The sequence below is a fragment of the Cetorhinus maximus genome, chromosome X (assembly GCF_964194155.1).
Source record: "Cetorhinus maximus chromosome X, sCetMax3.hap1.1, whole genome shotgun sequence".
NCBI classification, from domain to species: domain Eukaryota; kingdom Metazoa; phylum Chordata; class Chondrichthyes; order Lamniformes; family Cetorhinidae; genus Cetorhinus; species Cetorhinus maximus.
In genome coordinates, this window is record NC_135917.1 from 8665499 (window position 1) to 8684672 (window position 19174).

General features: G+C 42.8%; 1 protein-coding gene across 1 annotated transcript; it reads left to right on the forward strand.

Annotated features, from left to right (window-relative positions):
- The first annotated feature begins 289 nt into the window (after positions 1-289).
- Positions 290-18426, forward strand: LOC144672615 (thiol S-methyltransferase TMT1A-like). Its single transcript, XM_078534437.1, has 2 exons — positions 290-845; positions 15656-18426. The coding sequence occupies exons 1-2, from the start codon at positions 351-353 to the stop codon at positions 15887-15889; spliced, it is 729 nt and encodes a 242-aa protein (XP_078390563.1). The 5' UTR covers positions 290-350; the 3' UTR covers positions 15890-18426.
- Positions 18427-19174: the final 748 nt, after the last annotated feature.

The window sequence follows — 19174 nt, forward strand, 5'->3', positions numbered from 1 at the left end:
AGAAATAAACTGGGGTATGTTGCAAATCTGCTCCTTTTTAAAAAAAAAATAAGACATTCTTAACAATGCTTTGAGAAGCCGGACGATCCATTTTGCCGCCTGACTTTCTTTTGAGACAAGTTCAACTCTTGGTGCACAGGGGGTCTCTGTGTCAATGCAATGGAGCACCACTTTCCCGGAACGGTCCGCGCGCGAGGAGAATGGAAAGTGGGAGGAGCTGGGCTGCTCTTTCAAACCAATGAGCGGCGCTTGTGAATTTCGCTTGTAAATATCAGTGGCTGCAAGGGGTTTGTTCTCCGCCCAGTGGAGAGCTAGGGAACAGTATCAATAATAATCCTCTGTCCCTAAAGATGGCGTTTGTTCGGTCTGTACTGCGCCTTATGGTAGAGATCCTGGTTCTTCCAGTGACCATTTTGCAATATATCGGGATATGGGACTCTCTGTACAAAAGGGTGTTCCCGCATCTCATGTGCAGAATGACGACCACTATCAATGACAAGATGGGCAAGGTTAAGAAGGAACTCTTCGACAAGCTGCCAGAATTCGCCAGCTCCTCGGGGCTGACCATTTTGGAAGTGGGCTGCGGCTCCGGCGCAAACTTTCAGTTCTACCCCTGGGGCTGCAAGGTCATCTGCACCGACCCCAATCCCAATTTCCAGCGCCTCCTGGAGAGCAGCGGAGCCAAGAACGAGCACGTGAAGCTGGAGAAGTTCCTGGTCGCCAGTGGCGAGGATCTGAGCCCAGTGGCGAGTGCCTCGGTGGACGCCGTGGTTTGCACCTTGGTGCTTTGCACCGCCGAGAACGTGGACGCGATGCTGAAGGAGATTCTTCGTGTCCTGAAACCGGTAAGAGAGGCGAGATTAACACCCCCCGCCCCTCGGTGTCCTTTGTGTCATAAACACTAGAATGTTAGGGGAGGCGGTGGTATTGTCACTAACCAGTAATCCAGGGCAATGCTCTGGGCTCCAATCCCACCACAGCAGCTGGTGAAATTAGAATTTAAAATTTAATGAGGACCATGAACATTGTTGCAAAAACCTACCTGCCCTAGGGAAAGAAATGTGACCCCCAGACCCACAGCAATGTGGTTGACTGAAAGAGGGCACTAAATGCTAGCCAAATACCATAAGTAAATCGTTGTTCCTAAATAAATGCATCCTGGCATTGCATTTCCAGGAAGTCCTTCCATTTAAATAGATGAAAAAATGCTTGGAAATTATCTACTATTTTGGAGGGAACAAAGCCAAAACAATGGCTCTTAAAAACAGTGCAGCAAGTTGCCTTGAGTAACTTCTGTTTACATGGTAGTTAGGTGTGTAGTTTGGTCCATTTTTACATAATGCAGCACAAGCCTTCCTTAAACTTTATTTGGAACAAAAGTACATTTGGCTATCGAATTATGAAAGCAGCAGAATTTTTTTTATTCTTTTGTGGGATGTGGGTGTTGCTGGCACATCCCATCCCATCCCTAATTGCCTTTGAACTGAGTGGCTTGCTAGGCCCTTAAAAAGGGCATTTAAGAGTCAACCAGTCAGTCTAGAATCACACGTAGGCCAGACCAGGTAAGGACAGCAGATTTCCTTCCCTAAAGGACATTAGTGAACCAGATGGGTTTTTACAACAATCAGTAACAGTTGTTATGGTTACCATTACTGAGACTAGCTTTTAATTCCAGCTGCCATGGTGGGGATTTGAACCCATGTCCCCAGAGTAATAGTTTGGACCTCTGGATTACTAGTCTAGTGATATTACCACTGTGCCATCAACTCCAAACCTTCTAAAGCAACCCCAGCATGCTCCCTAATACTACATTCTCCTACAAGAGGAAACATCCTCTCCACATCCACCCTGTCAAGACTCCTCAAGATCTTGTATATTTCAATCAAGTTGCCTCTTACTCTTCTAAACTCCAGTGGATACAAGCCTAGCCTGTCCAACCTTTCTTCATAAGGCAATCTACCCGATCCAGGTATTAGTCTGGTAAACCTTCTCTGAACTGCTTCCAATGCTTTTACATCCTTCCTTAAATAAGGAGACCAATACTGTGCACAATGCTCCAGATCTGGTCTCACCAATGCCCTATACAACTGAAGCATAACCTCCCTACTTTTGTGTTCAATTCCCCTCACAATAAATGATAACATTCTATTAGCTTCCCTGATTACTTGCTGTACTTGCATACTAGTCTTTTGTGATTCATGCACTAGGACACCCAGATCCCTCTGCATGAACAGGCATATTGTTGCACATGAACAATGTGGTAAATTTTCAACTTACTACCTGGTCCTAAGACTGGAGTTACAGTTCAGGTGTCTGTTATAGAACCCACTCCACTTCCAAATGTCAGTTTGATATTTGGCAGCAAGGTGTAAATCTACTTTTATCTTTTTAAATTGTCTTGGCCTTTATTTATCAACAACTTATATTTATATAGCACCTTTCACACTAAAATGTCCCAAGGTGCTTCACAGGAGCATTATAAAACAAAGTATGACACTGACCCACATGAGATATTAGAGCAGATGACCAACAGCTTGGTGAAGGAGGTAAGTTTTTTTAAGGAATGTATTGAAGAGGAAAGCAAGGTGGATGGAGGGAATTCCAGAGCTTGGGGCCCAGGCAGCCGAAGCCATGGCCACCAATGATGGAGTGATTTAAAATCAGGAACGCTCAAGAGGCCAGAATTAGAGGAGTGCCGAGATCTTGGAGGGTTGTGGGGCTGGTGGAGGTTAGAGATGGGGAGTGGAAGGGTTGGAAGGGGTGGGACCATGGAGGGATTTGAAAACCAGGATGAGAATTTTAAAAGCAAGACATTGCTTGACCAGAAGCCAACGTAGGTCAGTGAGCACGGGTGACAGGGGAACGGAACTTGGTGCAAGTTAAAACATGGACAGCAGAGATTTGGATGATTTCAATTTACAGAAAATATGGGACACCATTCATGGGATGTAGGAATCACTGGCTAGGCCAGCATTTATTGCCTATCCCTAATTGCCGTTGTTCAGAGGGCGTTTAAGAGTCATGTGTAGGCCAGACCAGGTAAGGACAGCAGATTTCCTTCCCTTAAGTGAACCAGATGGGTTTTTTACAACAATCTGCAATGATTATCATCAGAATTTTAATTCCAGATTTTTATCAAACTTAAATTTCACCAGCTGGCATGGCAGAATTCGAATCTAGGTGCCAAAGCATTACCCTGGGTCTCTGGAATACTAGTCTACTGACGATGCCACCACCTCCTCAGGTTAGAATAATCATGGCTAGATTCCTAAACTAAAATCAATAAAACAGATTATCTCGTTGCTGGGAGCTTGCTGTGCTCAAATTTATCTGTTGCATTCCCTACATTACAAAAGTGAAGGCGCTTCAAAAGCACTTGATTGTCTCTAAAGTGCTTTGGGACTTCCCAAGATGGTCAAAGGTGCTATCCAAACACAAGTCTTCAAGATAAATTCCATTCGGTTCAAGCAGAAGTATAAGTTCAGGTGACAGCAGAAATAATGAGTGGAAGTGCAGGGCGGGGGCAACTTCATTCTTTTTCATAAAACGTTGCAATGCCATCACTGGACTCGTTTAACAACAGAAAGAAGGTGCTTCAGAGTACACAGCAGTGATTCAGCTGCAGATCTGAGCATAGTGGTACAATTCACATTTTACTGAAGCAACTCCAGGACTTTATCGTTACTTGCAGAGATAAAGATGTGCTCGCAGCTCGAATTCCAAGCTCCTTCTCCTGGAAAACCTACCAAAATTCGAGTGCATTGAGAAATGTGTCTAACCACCAGTGAAATAGATAACTGGGACATACTGGTATTAAACTGCTGTGAAAACCAGGCACGCTTTTTTTTTAATGACTCAATTGCTGCTATCAGAACTCCACAGATTGATAAATCACAAGATAGACACTGATGTTGGGGGCCATTTAGTCCAACCTGGTTCATTCAGAATGACCATACAATTGCTTTTCGTCACAATATTTAGCTGTCTTCAATGATTCCTGGGCTTTTACTTTCTACCCTACCCAGAAATCCTTTCCACACATGGTTGCTCCTAACTTGGCCTTTTACTTGTTTGAACCTGTGCCTCCTGTCACAGCTTATGTTGAAGTAATGTTCCTGATTGACTTTTTCTTTGTAAAGTGTCACCTGTTATCTGGAGGGCTGAATACATATAATCCCCATTGTTAGAAAGTAGCATATGGCATTGCTGACAGTAGATCGAATTACAAGAACCACTAGTAAAAATCACTACAAAAACAGAAACAGAAATACCTGGAAAAACTCAGCAGGTCTGACAGCATCGGCGGAGAAGAATACAGTTGATGTTTCGAGTCCTCATGACCCTTCAATAGAAATCACTGCTTTGCACAACAGACCTCACACTCCTATTACAGACGCAAAGTAACCTTTAATTGTCACTATACCTCTGAGCCAAAGCCTGAAGCCAGCAAAAACAAAAATAGCTGGAAAACTCAGCAGGTCTGACAGCATCTGTGGAGAGGAATACAGTTAACGTTTCGAGTCCATTTGACTCTTCATCAGAACTATAAAGAAAAATAGAAATGAGATGACATGTATGCTGGTAGAGGTAGAGGGGTGGGACAGGTAGGGCTGGATAGAGGGCCAGTGATAGGTGGAGGCAAAGAAGATTGCTAAAGATGTCATAAACAAAAAGCCAACAAGTACACTCTGCTCTGCATGTTTCGAGCCCCCCTTTTAAAAAAAAAATTACCCAGTGCCTCAATTTACTTAATGATGCTAAACAATCTTTAAAGCAGCACTTGATGTTGGATGCATTTGATCTGCAGTTTAAGACACTTTCCCAGTCTATAAACCTTCAATTTTAAAACCCCTCAAATTTGATTGTTTAGGTCAGCAGTAATGCTGAAAATAGTTTGGACAAGAAGGTTCTCTGTACTTATGTCCTACTGTCAACTGTCCTACGCTAGGCACATGCAAAGCACCTCGCATCAATTCAGAAATGTTTCCATGGTCAGAGAAGTTGTTAAAACTTCATTATTACTTTTATTGTTTGTTTGTTGACACTAGACTTTTTTATATCAACGCATTAAGCACAGAGCTTTCTTTGTAAAAAAATATTTGCACGTGGAAAGAAGATTCTATGGATTCCACCCCTTATTTCTGCTGCAATATTTAATAATTTAGGCTTTGTAGCTTTAAAGGATCACAGTGTCACCTTAAGAGCAGGTTAGTACAGTGCCTTAAATGGTAAAACACCATATCCTTAGAAAATAGCGCGCCATCCGATTTACAATGAGCAATATTAGTTAGGCAGCAACTTGAGTACTATGTGCAGCTCTGGTCACCTCATTACAGAAAGGATGTAATTGCATTCGAGAGGGTACAGAAGAGATCTACGAGGATGTTGCTAGGACTGGAAAATTGCAGCTATGAGGAGAGATTGGATAGGCTGGGGTTGTTCTCCTTGGAACAGAGGAGGCTGGGGGGAGATTTAATTGAGATGTACAAAATTGTGAGGGGCCTGGACAGAGTGGATGGGAAAGGCCTGTTTAGCAGAGAGGTCAGTGACTAAGGGGCATAGATTTAAAGTGATTGGTAGAAGGATTAGAGATGAGGAAAATATTTTCCACCCAGAGGGTTGTAGGGGTCTGGAACTCACTGCCGGAAACGGCAGTAGAGGCAGAAACCCTCAACCCATTTAAAAGGTGCCTGGATATGCGCCTGAAGTGCTGTAACCTGCAGGGCTACGGACCAAATGCTGGAAAGTGGGATTAGGCTGGGTGGCTCATTTTATGGCCAGCACAGACTGGATGGGCCAAGTGGCCTCTTTCTGTGCTGTAAACTTTCTTATATTCTATATGCCACGAAATCTACCAATATTTAAAAATGGTAGTTCTGGTAGCGGTTTACTCTGTGTCATGACCACTTAAAATGCTTTTCCTCAAAGTGGTACACGAACTAAGGGCAGAATTTTCCCATTGGCAATCTGGGGGTGGGGCCCGCTCGCCGACAGGAAAATGACACAGGATGATGTTTGGAGGAATCCCCGACATCATCCCGGCCCCTTTAAATATTCAGGAAGGTGGGCGGACAGGAAATCAGCTGTGCGCCCGCCGACCTGTCAATGGCCAACTGAGACCATTGACGGGACCATTAAGATAATTAAAGGCCCTGCCCGTCCAACCTTAAGGCTGGTGGGCAGGCCAGGAGCCCCAGCGGGCTTCTGATAATACATCAAACCTCATCCACTGGCGGGATGAAGTTTCATGTCCGTTTTTAAAAACTTCAATGAAGTTTATAACACTTTCCATCTCATGAGGGGGATATGTTAATAATTTTTCTATTTTTAATGTTTTTGACACTGTCAGTAATCTCCCTGAGACAGCACTTAGTCTCAGGGAGCAGTGCGCTCTGTCGTGCGCATGCGTGAAAAGAAAGCACTTTGACAGCTGGGGACTCCCACCCCCCCCCCCCCCCCCCCCCCCCGAACAGGAAGTGCACAGCACTTCCTGTCGGGCAGGCTGCTGGGCGGGCCTTAATTGGCCCGCCCACTCAAAATGGCAGCGGGCCCTGTTTCGGTGGCGGAGTTCAGCTGCCCGCCCGCCCAGCAAGGGCAAAATTCTGGCCTAAGAGTTTGTGTGTGTGTGTGTGTGTGTGTGTGTGTGTGAGTTAATCTGAACAGTTCAATTTAAAAATAATCCAGTAGTCAAGCTTTATTCTTCAGCAAGATAAAGGTTAGTTTATTAAATTATTTAAGTAAAAGTGATAAAATTAACTAAAATAGCGATACAAAGATTAAAAGCAGATAAAGATGAAAGAATAATAAAGATGAGGTTCAGTCCTTTTTAAGATATCACTGCAGGCCCATAGCTTGCAGTTGAAGTGTGTTCAGCAGCTGCAATGGCTTCTGTAGTCGATTAGTTGGTGTTTGTGTTTTCAAGTGGACTCAGCAGGTAAAGCAACTTTGGGGAGCGTGTTAAGGTCCCTTTTCTATACTGGCTCTGCTGGCACCGCACTTAAAAACTACCTGGATTCCCTTTTCAGCAGAATAGTGATGATTTCTGTACAGCTTCCTCTGTGACTCCCAGTGGCAGCTCTTACATGCTGTTCAGTTAATTCAGCTGAAAGCCTTGGGCTGGAACTGTCTTCCGGAGGTCTTCTAGGTTCTCTGCCCAAAATGGCTGCTATCCTGAACTGTGGAATCATGTTGCCTTATTAGGTGTTCTGTCAGTCCAGGCCTGGGGGCATAGACCCATCCATTGTCTTTTAATGTCTCAGCCATTAATTTGAATGGCCCCCATCTTCTAAGTTTGGTGAGATAGAAAAGAGCTATCCACACCTCCAGGGAAACCATTGTCAGAGTTTTTGTTTACCCTTGTAGAAATGCACATTGAACTTCACATGTCTAGATATGTCTACTTGCAATCCACGTGGAGCCTTCTAGAAGCTTGACACACTACAGTTGTAAAAGGTCAGGTGACTTTTGGCAGCCATCTTTAAGGCTTCTTGTGCCCACTTAAAAGGAAGATTAGCTTTTTGACATCTATAATATCACAACTACACGTTTATGACAGTTGGGCTTAAATTGTTGTTACATTTCAAAAAAGTACAAAAAAAATGTTGACATGTTTAGTGAAAAGTTTCAGATTGAAAATAATTTTAAAAACACCAAGTACTAAATGAATGCATCCTTTTATATCATTAAATAAATGTAGACTGAAATTATTCAAATTTTAGTTGCTTTTTCTGGGAACTTGAGCCTAAGTTTCAATTTCAGTCTGTTGCACTCCTCTCACACTTCCAGCTCTTCCCTGCCAACAAGGTAACTTCGGGGTGAGCAATACCTCGGGAGGAACAGCAAATCAAATGTACATGACTCCCCAGGCACATTTCAAGTATTGTGCTGTTAAAGGTATAAGGAAACAAGGGAGCCATTTGGAATGTATTAAATCCCCACAGCAATTGAAAATTATTTAACTACAACCAGATCTGGGCAGTGAGTAACTTTGAACTTTCGGCAGATGAGGCTAGAGGTTGCAAAAATAATAAAAAATACAGAATTAAAGGTACTCCACCTGAATGCACACAGCATCCCCAACAAAGTAGATGAATTGATGGCACAAATAGAAGTAACCAGGTATGACCTACTTGCCATTATGGAAATGTGGTTGCAGGGTGACCAAGGCTGGAACTGAGTTCAATTTAAGAAGGATAGGCAAAAACGAAAAGGAGAGTGTTAATAAAGGATGAGATCAGTACATTAGTGAGAGGATCTTCAATTAGTAGGTCAAGATGTCGAATCAGTTTGGGTGGAGCTAAGAAACAACAAGAGGCAGCAAGCATTGTTAGGAGTTGTGTATAGGCCACCAAACAGTAGTGGTAATATAGGGCACAGTATAAATCAGGAAATTAAAGGTGCATATAACAAGGATAATACAATAATAATGGGGTCTTCAATCTACATAGACTGGGTAAACCTAATGAGCACTAATGGTGTGGAGGACGAATTCCTGGAATGTGTACACAATGGGTTTTCCAGAAGAGTATGTTAAGGAACCAACTGAAGTACGGGCTACTTTAGATCTATTATTGTGCAATGAGAAAGGGCTAATTAATCTCATTGTAAAGGAGCCTTTAGGGGAGAGTGACCATAATATGACAGAATTTTACATTAAGTTTGAAAGTGATGTAGTTCAATGCATAACTAGTGTTTTTGATCTAAAGGAAGGAAACTATGAAGGTATGAGGGACAAATTGGCTGTGGTAGATTGAGAAACAACATTAAAAGGTGTGACAGTAGACAGGCAATGGCTGGCATTGAAATAATTAATACATAGCTTACAACAAATGTACATTCCCTTGCACAAAAACCGTGGCTAACAAGATAAGTTAAAGATTGTATCAGATCAAGGGAAGAGGCATATAAAATTGCCAAATAAATAGTAAGCCTGAGGATTGTGAGCATTTTAAAATTCAGCAAAGGAGAGCCAAGAAATTAATTGATAAAGAGAAAATAGAATATGAAAGTAAACCAGTGAGGAATATAAAAACAGACTGTAAAAGCATCTATAGGTGTGTAACAGGGAAAAGGTGAGTAAAGACAAATGTGGGCCCATTACAGGCAGAGAGTAGAGAATGGATAATGGGGAATAAGGAAATGGCAGAGAAACTAAACAATTATTTTGTGTCTGTCTTCACAGAGGAAGATCCAAAAAATCTCCCTGAAATATTGGGGAGCCAAGGGACCGATGAGCTTGAGGAGCTATGAGAAATTAATATTAGTAAAAAAGGATAGCTGGAGAAATTATTGGGGCTGCAAGTTGATAAAAGCACTGGACCTGATGATCTGCATCTCAGAGTGTTGAAAGAGGTGGCCGTAGAGATAGTGGATACATTGGTGGTCCTCTTACAAAATTCTATAGATTCTCAAACGGTGCCTGCGGATTGGACGGTCGCAAAAGTAACTCCAGTATTTAAGAAAGGAGGGAGAGAAACCAGGCAACTAAAGACCTGTTAACCTCATCAGTAGTTGGGGAAAATAAAGGATGTGATAACTGGACACTTAGAAAATAATGTTAGGATTGGGCAGAGTCAACATGGATTTATGAAAGGGAAATCATGTTTGACCAAACCTGTTGGAGCTTTTTTGATGATGTAACTAGCAGAATAGGTAAAGGGGAACCAGTGGATGTGGTGTATTTGGATTTTCAGAAGGCGTTCAAAAAAGTCCCACACACAGGAGGTTAGTACACAAAATTAGAGCATGCATGGGGGTAATATACTGGCATGGATTGAGAATTGGTTAACAGACAGAAAACAGAGTAGGGATAAACAGGTCATTTGCAGGTTGGCAGGCTGTGACTAATGGAGTACCGCAGGGATCAGTGCTTGGGTCCCAGCTATTCACAATCTATATCAATGATTTGGATGTGGGGAACAAATGTAATATTTCCAAGTTTGCTATTGCCACAAAACTTGGGATTGTGAGTTATGAGGAGGATTCAAGGGGATTGAGGCAGGCTAAGTAAGTGGGCAAGAACACGGCAGGTGGAATTTAATGTGAAAAATGTGAAGTTATCCACTTTGGTAGGAAAAACAGAAATGCAGAGTATTTCTTAAATGGGGAGATTTGGACATCGACATTTCCAAAGGGACCTGGGTGCACTTGTTCATAAGTCACTGAAAGCTAACATGCAGGTTCAACAAGCAATTAGGAAGCAAATGGTATGTTAGCCTTTATTACAAGAGGATTTGAGTACAGGAGTAATGAAGACTTGCTACAGTTGTATAGAGGCTTGGCGAGACCACACCTGGAGTATTGTGTGTCGCTTTGGTCTCCTTACCTAAGGAAGGATATACTGGCCATAGAGGGAGTGCCACAAAGGTTGACCAGATTATTCCCTGGGATAGCGGGATTGTCCAATGAGGAGAGATTGAGGACACTGGGCCTGTAATTTCTAGAGTTCAGAAGAATGAAAGGTGATCTCATTGAAACATACAACATTCTTACAGGGTTCAGCAGGGTAGATGTAGGAAGAATGTTTCCCCTGGTTGGGGTTGCGGGGGGAGGTGGAGGGTCTAGAACCAGGGGACACAATCTCAGAATATGAGGTAGGCTGTTTAGGACTGAGGAAGGGGAATTTCTTTACTCAGAGGGTGGTGAATCTTTGGAATTCTCTACCCCAGAGGGCGGTGGAGGCTCAGTTATTGAGTAAGTTCAGATCAATAGATTTCTAGATATTAAAGATATCCAGAGATATGGGGATAGTGTGGGAAAATGGCTTTGAGGTAGAAAATCAGCCACGATCTAATTGAATGGCGGAGCAGGCTCGAGAGGCTCCTATTTCTGTACCTTGTGGTCCTATGAACAGACTGCACCTATCTCAATTTTTAAAAAAAGATAAAGCAAGCCTGGCTCATGTCTGATCTCACTGAGTCTTTTCTTAAGAGCAATCAAACTTTGTGCTTTTTGAGGGCAAAAGTATTGAACATTGTTCCATAAGGCTGTATAATGCCCAGAGTAGCACCCAAGGGCAAAAGAGACCTTCAGGTCTTCACACACATAGTGCTTTTGGTGCATCTCATCCATCACACTTCAGTACAGCAACAACTTCCATTTATGTAGCACCTTTTAACATAGTAAAACTTCCTACGGTGCTTTGCAGGAGCGTCTATCAAACAAAAGTTGACAATCAGCCAAAACAAGAGATATTGGGCCAGGCGGCTAAAAGTTTGGTCAAAGAAGTACCGTACATACTCAGGTAAAAGTCGAGTTTTTGAGACCAAATTTTTAGGCAAAATTAAGACTTAAACATGAGCAGTATTTTCGAGGGGTTGAAATCCATGCTGGTTCTTGGGAGCTGCCGATTAATGACGCTGTCTCAGCGGTTGCTGGCCATTGTTCTGGAATTCAGGAGTGACCTGCTGGCCTGGGCTATCTATTTGAAATGAGAAAGGACTCGCTAGAGTGCTCCTGCCAACTCTGCTCCCAAATATGGCATGAGGTATGTGAAAAATAAAGGACCTTTGGGCCAAAAGGGCATTGACTTTTACGTGAGATTGACTATTAACCGGGTGTATACAGTAGGGTTAAAAGAGGTGGAGAGAATTCCAGGGCTCGAGGCCTAGGCAGCTGAAGGTATAGCTGCCAAATGGTGGAGCAATAAATAAATATATATTCGATTGGTACAAATTTGGCATTTCTAAAATAGTGTGATCTTGCACTTGTGTACAGCTGGAAATGTTTACATTTTACAAGATTGGCCATTCACAGAGGTTGCTGAAACTTGCTCCTTCTAATCCTTCCTCTCCAATGGAAAATTTAAAAAGTCCCAAGAGAAGAATTTTTTCAGAACAGTGGCAGTAACTGTCATTATTGTTTCTAATAAGCTTCGAAGACAAGGTAAAATACTCCAGCTTTTTCCTGACACATTTTAGCAGCGTGTTTGCGCAGATTACACTCAACAAAGTAATCTTCATCAAATTTCATAGGTGAATATTTATAACCTGTGCGGTTACAGAACTTCAGTTCCTTTTGTGTATCAGCTTGCAACAATTGGTGAAAAACGATGACATAAGTGTGGTATTTAATTTCTTAATGTACATCATTAAGAAAAACTTGCATTCCAGGAATCAAAAGTACTTATTTGACTACCTCCTGAGGAGATTGTTTGCAAACTTCTTTTTAGATCATTGAGTGGCTGTCTGCAACTCACACCCCCATATCTGTTTCTAAATCGCAGCATTCCCTTCACCACAAGGCAACAATGTAACCTCTTTATTCACCATGAGGAATGTCACAGGAGCTTTATCAGTGTATAACAAAGATTGTGATAGGCAAAATGTACAATTTTCTGTATGTAAGTGCAGTTCTTTACTTGCAACCAGTTGGGACAAATACCATGTTTGCAAAACAGCAACAAATAACATTTTCTGGGGAGTTAGTTAGAAACTTAAAATAGGGTGTGGGGGAAGGGGAACATCAGCACTGGTGAACCTAGTACAGCTAGAAGGACAAGGGCAGCTGATACATGGGGACACTGCCACCTGGAAGTTCCCCTCCAAGCCACTCACCATCCCGACTTGGAAATATATCGCCGTTCCTTCACTGTCGCTGGGTCAAAACTCTGTAAAAGCACTGTGGCTGTACCTGCATCACCATGGAGTACAGTGGTTGAAGAAGGCAATTCGCCACCACCACCTTGTCAAGGGTAATAAACACAGACTTTGTCGATGATGCTGATATCCCATGAATGAATAAAAAAACTAACATACGTCAAGATATCAAGCTAGATTGTTGGCCTGTGTTGAACTTACTGATTTTTCACCTAATTCCTCCTCCTCATTGTAATCTAGTATATCTCCATTAGAAGGCACTGCATGTGGATATCTGGCAAAGATGAGATCAAGCTTGGCTGGGATGTCCCTGCCTTCCCATCCCTACAGTCAAAATATGATGCTCCCACTCCATTTTTAGCATAAATAAGAAGCATGACCATTCAGAGCAAGTACTGGATAGCTGCCCACATAGCCATACGTTAGTAATGCCTTCAGGAATAGAGAAACAATTGACACCAAAGGAATTATATTGTTTTTCCTGAGTTTACCCACCCCTTAATTGAAAGATTAAAATGGAAAAAAATCCAGCAAACGCATTCCTGTGCGAAATATTTTTGTATAGTTTCTGCAGCAACAACTTGCCTGCTGAGACTTGCCTCAGCATACAATCACTTGACCTTTTTTCACTGCCACCCTCCCCCTCCCCCATTCAGTCCAGTCCCTGAGGGCAGCAAAGGAGCAGGTTACTCTCCTGTACCCTCGAGTGAATGGAATTAGCGGAGACCTAGTATCAAGCTGGAAGTCTGCCACTTGACCAGATTGTAGAGAAAAGGATTGGATGGGATTGACACACAATTGGCCAATGAATTACGTTGCAACAGTGACTGTTGTGCAAATGAAGCAGCCATTTTGTGCACCGCATAATTCTACAAATAGTAATGCGATTAACGAATGGATAATTTGTTCTTTTTTGGTGGTATTGGTTTAGGGAAGAATATTGGCCAAGGTACCAGAAGAACCCCTTGCTCTTCACTGAGTAGTGTCATGGGATCTTTTATATTCACCTGAATGAGCTAAGCTGGTAGATTGGGCCTCCGTTTAAACTCTCATCTGAAGGGCACTTAAAATGTCAGCCTTGATCATGTGCTGACATCTTGGAGTGGGGTTTGCACCCAGGACCTCCTGACTCATGGGTAAGAGGACTATGGACCGAACAAGAGATGAAATAGGATAGCATGCTTTATTATTTTTTTTAAATGGTTTGCTGATTTCCGCTCCTTGGCTTCTGTAAAGTGCACATTTGCTGGATCTATTACTTTCATAATTGTCACCAGGCCTAGTCAGCAACACATAACCACTCTCAAGGGGTCCATTGAATGTAAACACCATTTTAGAGAGGGAAATAAAAACCATGACAACCAGGCATTTTTGCAGAGAATTCCAGAACTGATTGTGAAGATCAGTATCTTAAACCAAATTGCAAACAGAAAAATCTCAGCCATGAAATTCCCCACTCTCTTACTGCCTCCTCATCACAGATCCACAGCTGTTGCAGGCCTTGGATCACTGCTGTGCATCTGGGACTAACTTTAGCTAGCACTAATGGGTACTTAATTATTTAAGAAGGCGCTATACGAAAGCTAGCGGCCACTGTTGTTGAGAACACAATGTAAAACAGCAATTGTTTTCAACTGACATGCAGTTAAATTAAGACACAAGGTTAGCTAACTTTCAAAATAATCAGTCACCAGCTTTTATATGTAGTTAGGCATGGCAAAATATGTCTCTTTACCATCAGTGAAATCGATGTTTTAGAACAAGGCAAATATAATGCAGGCCTGTGTAGGGAGAGGGGCTAGTACTTTTAAATGGACCAGCCTCTTCTTAACAACTGTCGCTTCACTGTCCCTGGGTCAAAATCCTGGAACTCCCTCCCTAACAGCACTGTGGATCTACCTACACCACATGGACTGCAGCGGTTCAAGAAGGCAGCTCACCACCACCTTCTCAAGGGCAACTAGGGATGGGCAACAAATGCTGGCCCAGCCAGCGACGCCCACACCCCATGAAATGAATAATTTTTTTTAAAAAAGCATACTTGCTTCCCACCTTTCCCCCTGCCCACACTTTTGAACCCAGCCTACCTTTAACTAAACTGAGCACTGATAACAAGAATGGCTTGCAGCCTTAGTGGTGCACACCGACACTAAAACAGCAAGAACAATACATTCTGCATTACATGGTACAGGTAAGGTGTCTCAAAACTGACAACCTCGGGTCTGAGGTCGTGGCAGACTTCGGGTCGGGTGGTTGGGGTCGTGGGCTCTTCGGGTCAAGCGGGTGGGGTGTGGTCAAAGGTCACTCGGAACGTTGGAGTGGACCGGTGCATAAGCAGTGAAGCAGATAACTCGTCTGGCGCAGTCGGTGCTACACCATGCTGATGCAGCGCCTGGCCGAATTGTCCAGGTAAGTGATTTTTTTTTTTAAAAATCAATTAAATTTGATGCAGAGCACGATCAAAAAATGGCCGGTTTTCAGACGAGCCCAGCTTTTGGACAGCCAGGTTTGAGACACTGTACCTGTATAATGTCTTTTCCTTGCAAAGTAACGCGTCTCTGACTTACTCTGAACAGCACCAAGGAAGATTCTCTGGTAATGTACTCAGAACCGGTTGCGTAGGCACAAAGACATCCCATTGCAGACATTATCCCATTCCTGTCTAGAAACATTCTGAAATGCTGGGTGCTTTTGTCAACTGCAGCCTGAAACTAAGATCATAATCTGCAAGTTGCTTCACTAAACAATTAAACTGAATATTTGTTCACTTAACAACTCGTTTTTGCAGCCTAAAAGGTACACCGCTCCAATTTAGCAGAATTCTGCATCGAATGGTGTAGCACTCTTTATAGAACAGGGTGATATCCAATTTAATGAGCAAGTCCATGAGGGATCCATTAATTAAAATCATTGAGTCCATCTTTCACTTAGGTCTTATTTTGTGGAATCTGATTGGCCTGTGGCATTAGTCCCTGTATTCGTTCAGTTTGATTGGCTCTCCTTCCTGTTCCGCCTGCTTTCTTCAGATAGTTGACCAAAACAAAGCTTTGTTTCTGCAGGGGGGGGCATTCTTCTTCATCGAGCATGTGGCCGCTGACAAAATGACATGGCTGCACTTCATTCAACATGTGATCCAGCCAGCATGGCGTTACTTCGGGGACGGATGCTATCTGACCAGGGACACTCGGGCAAGCCTCGAGAAAGCCAACTTCTCCCAGTTGAATGCGAAGAACATCATTGCGCCTTTGACGAGTTTGATCAAATATCAAATTGTCGGGTACGCAGTCAAATAAAATCCTGTGAGCACCATCCCTTGTACCCACTTGCCTGTGACTCGTTAATTCTAGCTACAAGTATCATTGCAATAATCCTTTTGTCAATTAATTTTAATCGCCAGTCATTAAGATGAGTGCTTTTAAATGTGCCTTTATAATCCACTGTATCACATACAGGGAAATTTATATCTACTCTTTTACCCGCAAACATAATCAAACAAAGTTCCAGAATATACATTGATCTCCAGGATCAGTTTTCACATTTGATTATTTCAATCAATACTTATCTCTATATTCCCCAATCCCATTCCAAGCCAGATGATCAACACATTTTTTTTTAAAAAAGCAGCCAAAATTCTCTCAATTTCAAATGACATGCTGCTTACCAAATGTTTGAAGCTATTAAACAGGACCTATTCGTGCTGTGGTGTAACTTTCAATGTTAAAATACTTCCGACATGAATTAGTATTGTCATTTTATAAATATGAATATTAACACTTTGATAAGAATTTTTAGAAACGGGAAAAGGCTATTCGGCCTGAACGACTCCTTATTTAGTACAGGGCTTGAATATTGTTGAGAAGAGAGAGGTGTTGCCCAAGCGTTTCGAAGATAATCAGTCGAGTTCGTAAAGCAACATTCATGCGCAGGGATCCATTCTCTGCAAACAAAGGGAATATGTTCAAGCCTTGCACCTTTTTTTTTAATTACCCGGGAGCTTGGGGAGCCTATAGTTTCCTATTGCTTTTCCTGTGGCAACACCTTGGCCAATCAGAGTTGACTTGCCAGCTAATCAACTCCCTTTTCTCCTGTAGTATAAATTGTTGTGATAGTTTGAAATTTGGCATTCTTGCATTTGTCCTGATGAGGAAAAGCTTCAGCAACATGTCTCTCTTTTCAACAATATTCAAGGCCTTATTTAATGGATCAACGTCACTTCTCCACCTCTACAACATGGGAACGATTTCCTTTCTGCTACAATGTGCAACAAAGTCATAAACTAGTCTGCTTGACCCTAATCAAAGTGACAAATTACATGCTCTGTCACTGTGATTGTGGTGCATTTCTCTCCCCCATTCTCCTCTACCCGTCTCCAGCCTCTGACATGGCTCCTCCACAGCCTTGCAATCAGCTCATTGGGATGGCTCTCAACTGGTTTCACTTTTACCAACCCGGTCATAGCTAGAGCATCTCGAGAAATGGCTTCTCTTCCTCTCCCTACACCATTATCTTTGGAGACCCCTAAGGATTTATACTTGGCCCCCCATTACATCCTAATGTGAATGCTGCCGCTCGGCAACATCATCCAAAGACCTGCCATCAGGGTCCACATGTGTTGAGGGCACCCAGCTCAACCTCTCTAAGGCTATAGTTAAATTCTTCACGTTAACGTTGGTTTTTAAGTGAGTTTCTGTTAGAAGGCTGGAAATATCAGTGTCACTTCTAGTGAAATGTTCCGTGTAAAAGTCTCTTTTTCTCACCAGAGAGAGACTGGCTGATAAGTATTCGGCTACAAGCTTTCTGTGTCCCATAATTCTTCACACATCATGATGGTGTGGGCAGTGACTTCTGTTAAAATTGGACTTATAGCAGTTAATTGGGTGAGTTAATGTAGAAAGAGGCAGTTTCTCAAGTAACCACTATCAACATCCTGGAGGTTACCATTGACCAGAAACTGAACTGCACCAGCCATATAAATACCATGGCTACAAGAGCAGGTCAGAGGCTAGAAATCGTGCGATGAGTATCTCACCTCCTGACTCCCCAAAGCCTGTCCACCATCTACAAAGCACAAGTCAGGAGTGTGATGGAATACTTTCCACTTGCCTGGACGAGTGCTGTTCCCACAACACCCAAGAAGCTCAGTACCTTCCAGGACAAAGCAGCCCACTTGATTGGCACCCCACCCACCACCTCAAACATTCAATCCCTCCACCACTGACACACAGTAGCAGCAGTGTGTACCATCTACAAGATGCACTGCAGGAACTCACCAAGGCTGCTTAGACAGCACCTTCCAAACCCAAAACCACTACTGTCTAGAAGGACAAGGGCAGCAGGTGCATGGGAACACCACCACTTGGAAGTTCCCCTCCAAGCCACTCACCATCCTGACTTGGAAATATATTGCCGTTCCTTCACTGTCACTGGGTCAAAATCCTGGAACTCCCTTCCTAACAGCACTGTGGATGTGCCTACACCATATGGACTGCAGTGGTTCAAGAAGGCAGCTCACCAGGACCTTCTCAAGGGTAATTAGGGATGGGCAATAAATGCTGGCCCAGCCAGCGAAGCCCACATCCCGTAAACATATTAAAAAAGGAAGGTTTATGAAGAGTGGTGTTCAAATAGATACTTCCGAATTCGAAGAGGCTTGATCAGCCCATTCCCGAGCTTGAGAATTGTAACATGTGAATTCTCTTGTACATGTTAGTGTGACCCTGGGTATCGGGTGTAAATATTGTTAATCATGGTTATCATTGCATATGTGTAATTGTTCATAGTTATTGTATACTTAATTCTTATGCAAGACAATAAAAGCCTTTGAAACCTATTATCTTGTGAAATAATTTATAAATGTGTAACCACATCTGTTTCCTAACATTTCCACCAGCCCTCTTGACCTTGTCTGTTGCCTCTGTGTTATCATTTATGCCCATTTATATCTCATTTTGATTCTGACAAAGCAGTTTGGGACATAGTTCTACGTGAAAAGGCTATGTAAATACGAAGTGTTGATTCAGTGTCCTTCCTTGGGAATTCACTGTACAATAATCTCTCTGTGGTAGGAGATAGAAGTCTAAAGTCAGCTTTGCTACATCAGAAACATTCTTACTTCCTGCCCCCATGCAATTATGTTCCAATTGAGCACACTGAAGAATGTGCTTGATTTGCAAAAACATTTTTAAAAAGGACTAACGCTATTTTCAAACTCCCTTTTCTGCCCCCCACCCTCCTTCTGAATGACTGATCCTTACCAGGACACAGTTCCATGCACACCAGCAGCCACCCATCCCCCAGTATCTCACCGAAATATAAATTGTAAAGCCTAGACATTAAGGCTGTGAAGGGAGTGATGCTGCTGCTGGCACTATAAGAGTTCCCAGAGGATGGAAAATGGCACGTGATGCACTTCCAGCACCAGTGTGGGTGGCTCATGTGTGATCGAGAATCCTCATGAGAGGTCAGACCTTAACATCAATTGGCTGTTCCGGTTGGTATGCCATATATTTTCAAAAGTTGGATCATTCATGTCCAGCATATGCATGGGCTAATTACTTTCACCAACATCCAAGGGGAGA